Source organism: Phoenix dactylifera, chromosome 1, assembly GCF_009389715.1.
Source record: "Phoenix dactylifera cultivar Barhee BC4 chromosome 1, palm_55x_up_171113_PBpolish2nd_filt_p, whole genome shotgun sequence".
Lineage (NCBI taxonomy): Eukaryota > Viridiplantae > Streptophyta > Magnoliopsida > Arecales > Arecaceae > Phoenix > Phoenix dactylifera.
In genome coordinates this window covers 8048409-8053623 of record NC_052392.1, presented here as the reverse complement: position 1 = coordinate 8053623, position 5215 = coordinate 8048409, and the positions used below count along the sequence as shown (strand labels likewise).

General features: G+C 48.7%; 1 protein-coding gene across 1 annotated transcript; it reads right to left on the bottom strand.

Moving 5' to 3' along the window:
• Window positions 1-466: 466 nt before the first annotated feature.
• LOC120104030 (copper transporter 6-like) lies at window positions 467-913 on the bottom strand. The gene has a single exon (XM_039124068.1). It carries the CDS (start codon window positions 911-913, stop codon window positions 467-469), a length of 447 nt encoding a protein of 148 aa, XP_038979996.1.
• Between the last annotated feature and the right edge of the window lie 4302 nt (window positions 914-5215).

Below are 5215 nucleotides of genomic sequence, written 5' to 3'. Positions count from 1 at the left end.
CAGGCAGATTTTGGCAAGAGAGTGATGTACTGTGAAATCTATGAAGCCAGTTGACAACTATATAAATCTACCTCGTGGATTGAAGTTTAAACTGGCCTCCAAACACTACAAAAAATTATGGTTTTGCCGACTCTTCCCCGCCGACGCTATCAAAAAGCGTCGGCGAAAACCGAGCGGGGTCGAAACTCGACGACGCTTTGTTTTAGCGTCGGGTGAAATTTAGATACGACGACGCTTTAAAGCGTCGTCGCAGGCCAAAAGATACGACGACGCTTTAAAGCGTCGTCGGAGGCCAAAAGGGGCCCAACTCCCCCGATCCCTCCTTCACCCAGCCGCTCCCCCGATCTTAGAGACGACGACGCTTTAAAGCGTCGTCGGAGGTCCCTCCTTCTTCACCCAGCCGCTCCCCCGATCCCTCCTTTTTCTGCCGCTCCATCCGCCCACCCCACCATCCGCCATTCTTCTTTTAATCCCACACCGGAGACCCCACCCGTTCTCCCCTAATTTCTTTTAATCCGCCGCCGCCTGGGCTTCGAAGCAGGGGCACTCGAGGGCTCCTCCGGATCGCCGTCTGAACCAGCCCAGCCACCACACGGCTCCATCGAGGGCTGATCACCCGGCTGTAGTTGAACCACTCGAGGAGGACTACGAGAACGAAGACGACGATGAGCGCAAGGGCGTATATGCCGCCCCTATCGCCCGGCCAACCGGAGAAGAGGATCTGGGCGTTCTTGCCCCAGGAGAAAGTCATGTGCATGTCGTCCATCCCGTGTCCCATGTCGCCCATGCCTTGTCCCATATCGCCCATGGGCGCCATACCATGATGTCCCATGTCGCCCATGCCGTCGTCCATGGCGGAAGATTTTGCCAGGGCTATACGAGGAAGGGTTTCGCCGTCGTCCATGGCGGCCATGGCCTGGTTCCCCTCTTTCTGTTTTAATTTTTTTTAAAAAAACAGGTTGCTAAAAGCGTCGGCGTTGAGTATTTTCCCGACGCTTTCATTAGCGTCGGGAAAGTCCTGTTTTTGCCGACGCTAAGAGAAAGCGTCGGCAAAAACCGGACCCACGCCCACCTGCCCGACGTTTGACCCACGCTTTGCGAAGCGTGGGCTGGGAATTCGCCGACGCTTATAAGCGTCGGTAGAGACAAAAAAAAGCGTCGGGAGTTCTTCCTTCTTTTGTAGTGAAAACCCCTGTAACTCTGGAAAGTCTTATGGACTCTTCAGCTGCAGCAAAAACTTAAAATTGCCTATGCTACAATGTCGTGTGATATTCTGTGTTTCTGCCTATGCTTCTTTAAAGAATCAGAAGATCTTATCAGTTGGGTGTAGGTTGATAGCAATCTGTGAGGACACCTATGCTGCACGGGCAGAGGGTGAGTTAGAAGTTGAAGAAGTCCTTTACTGGACACTCGTAAAAATCTACAGGTCACCACGCATGCATCTGGAGTCCACCAAGACTGACTAAATTTGGAGTTCATGATGGCTACTTTGGAAATGATGGAAGATCATGCTGATTATTACCAGCTGAATACAAGATCACAGTGCATGGGGGCAAAATGGAACCTCCATGGGTGAATTTAGTGATGATTCTCTGGCTCATCAAATGCAGGTTTTATTTGTACATGTGTCATTGCATTTCTCTTGGATTCCTTTGCCAGATGAGTTGGTTGTATGCATCGAGTTGTTTCCATGGGTGGAAGGCTCTTTCACATGTATACCTGAGAAAGAAACTTGTAGGTCAATTCATTTTGTAAAAATGATGTTTATATGGAAAAGTAAAGAAGTTCAATTCTTTTTGAAGGTTTGCTTCTCTCAGATAATTTATATTTCTATACCGTGTTACCACACTACCAATTTGTCCTTCGGGGGTTGATGCATGCATCTTTTTACTACTGTTTGTGGACCCGATCAACCACGCATGCCTTCAAAGATGGTAGTTCATTTAGAATCGTAAGTTTGTAGCAGGCTTCTTTTTGGAATTGTTGATCATGCCATCTTCAAAGTTATTTCTGCAGTTGCCAGACATGCATTAATGTAGAAGAATACAAGGATACAGATATGCATAACATTACTGATGCACCGTATTTTGACACAAACACTGTATGGACTCTCACTATTACATCCTTCTCAGGTCTACTTATTGTGAGCTTGGCCTTTGACATTATCAATGATGAGAGCACACCAACCAGTTGAAAAATTTGCAGCTGCAAAAAAAAAAAAAAAAACGGTGTTGATTTGTGTTATTGCACGCAGTTTGATGAGATTGCAAATTCAGAAACAGCTGAATATTAGAAGAATTCTATGGCCAAACCGTAGCTCCATGACAAATGGAAACTGTCAATGAAGTACTTTCTCTTCCCTACTGAACATATCAATGCTCCAAAGGCATGTCAGCTGTAATCCCTAGAATCTCCTCCATCTACTGATTATTTATGAGGAGACCCTGTTCTGGTGGTGGTAGAGATTTGAATGTAGCAGGTTGGCAATGGCATTATCTTTAATTTTTTGGTCGCTGGCTGTCAATTGTAGAATATATTTCGGAGGAATAAGGGAGAGTTGTTTGGATAAATATGGAGGGTAGAGCTATCCTCTTGAATAAAAGTTCTATACATTTTATTGGATGATTAAGCGTGGGATTCCAAATCCCTGCAGTACAATTTTTTTAACTTTATGCTGTAGAGAATATGTGCATACCTTGCTATCATATCCTCTATCTTAGAAATGGAAGGCTCTCGCTTAATCTCTACTTGTGATGTATTTGGCATCTCAACATGATACTCCCTTGGCCAGAGTCAACCATTTCCGGTGTGGGCAACGTAGGGCCAATCCAAGCATGCACCACTCAATGTGGTCCAAAAAATGCACTGCAGACAATCTGTTTCTTCTAAGTCCAAAGGTTAATTGTCATGATATTATTTGGTGGAAAGAAAAGTGGTGATTTTTCTCTTACAGAGCGGAACTTAGGGCAACATGAAAGGAAATCTTTGATGCGAGGCGAGCACTATAGACCGACAGTATCATCCTTGAGGGGGACTTAGTAAAGATGATTGAGCGGATTCTATAGGAGAGATCGGAGAAGGCAAACCATCCACTTATAGAGAACATCAGAAGGCTACTAAAGGAGTATGGCGCCTTCTAGGCTGCGCATATTTACAGAAAGGCGAACATAGCTGCAAATTAGGTCGCCTCTTTTGCCGTCCATATTCCGAAGAATTTTTTCAGAGTCGTCTTGTATTTGTTTCTCCATTTCTAGATTGTATCCTTTCTCTTGACTCCAATGGCAGTGCTCACATGAAATTAGTGTGAGCAGCCGATGTACCAAAAAAAAAAAATTATAAAATTTAAAATTTTAACAACTCTCCATCGATGCCATTGTTTGCTTCATTCTCTTGTCCCCTGTCACGTTGGTAAATCAAGATACCTCAAATGTCTAACCCACAAATATAAATAAAATATAAATTTTCATAAAAGAATTAATATTGCATCCAACCTGTTGCTGGAAATTGGACCCGGGGGCGATCTTCGGTCGGGGAGAGGGAGCGGGAGGTCCTCGCAGGGGAGCGGCGATCCGTCGGCGGGCGGCGTCCTCCGTCTGGGTGCCTGCACACGAACCGGTGGCCGGGTTTTCTGGCGCCGGCCCTCCGACGCTCAAGTCAGAAGGGGGGCAAAGTGTGTAAAGAGGCGATAAACAGTGTTTGTAGAGCACGGAATTTTCCAACCCCCTCCTGAGAAACCAAGGCTCCCTTTATAGGCGGGGGTCGGTTTACCTGTGATGTAACAGGGCGAGGCCATAGTACGGCTCGGCATGTGGCTCAGGTCGGCGCACGGTCAGGCGAATCATTGTGCTGATGTCGGCGGTGAGGGCGTCGTACGACCCGAACTAGCACGCTACCAGGCGAATCATTGCACTGATGTCGGAGGTAAGGCCGAGATCAGAGACTTATCATAATTGACTAGACTCTGCTGGGCTAACTTGCCGTGGAGAGCTGAGAGTCCGTAGATGACAGGAGTCATGCGCATTAAATGTGGAGTAAGCCGGAGATCCGCATTAATTGTGGAGTAAGCCGGAGGTCCGCATTAATTGTGGAGTGAGCCGGAGATCCGCATTAATTGTGGAGTAAGCCGGAGGTTTACAGGGGCCATGCGCAATAAATACCGGGGCAGTGGCAGGATATGGTCCTCGGTCGGACCTCGGAGGGGTATGGCCGTAGTAGGTGGCTGACAAGGATAGATCTTGGGTGTCAGGATTTTCCCAGGTCGGAAGTTCTGAGGTCGGATGTCTCGAGGTCGGACGTTCCGAGGTTGGACGTCCCAAGGTCGGACGACGACTTTGGCTGTCCAAGGTCGGCGATTGTGCGACTTCTTAGGGGCATTTGTGTCACTGGGGGGGGGAAATCTTGTTCCCCCAACACTACCCCCCGACTTTCGAGTTCGAGCGGCTTACAGGCTCGGACGTGGGAAGTAAAGGACTGTCATTAAAGCCAGAGGGAATCTCGTCCGCACCCTTACGCTTCTCGGAGCTTTTATGGCGAAACCTGCGCCCTTTGGTGCTTCGAAGTCGCTTTATTCAGCGAACTTATGAATGGGGCTCGTACCCTTACGTTTCTTGGAGCGGCTGTAACGGGGGTGCGCCTCTTGGATCCCCGAGATCGCTTCGTGCGGCGGACCCATGATGAGGGTCCTCGAGCTCGACGAGGCGGCGCCTCGATCCCGTGGTCGAGGCTCCCTGCTCAAAATGAGTATGCCGTTTTGCGTTTCAAAATGGACACGCGGCATGATCTGAGGTCGGACGTTTCCAGTCTCGTGTTAGTAGACTATAGATCTGGGGAGGTGGAGGCTATATCGGGGCTCCACGTGTCCAGATCTTCATTTAATAAGGAGAGCGGGGATGCCGTCCGCTCGTTCTTCAAGGTGATTTGATTCTGCGGACCCATGATGAGGCCCCGAGATCCGATGGGACAGGGTTTCGATTTTCGTACCCGATTTATTGATCCGGAGTGAATGCGGTGCCTCGGCCTCCGAGGTCGACACGTGGCGCAATCCGGTCGGGGGATGGAAACCGACCCTGCCGATCTGGGCCGTCAAGGGGGGTCTATATAAACCCCGCGAGTCTGCCCTAAGAATTCTATTTGGCTGCCTCTCATTTTTGCTGTCTTCCTTCCTTGCTTCCTTCCTCAACCAAACCTCGCCGTCGGTGCCCGGAGCGATTTCCGG

What these genes read in the sequence shown, in the direction of transcription:
- LOC120104030 (XM_039124068.1), bottom strand. Translation starts at nt 913, where the DNA reads ATGGCCGCCATGGACGACGGCGAAACCCTTCCTCGTATAGCCCTGGCA.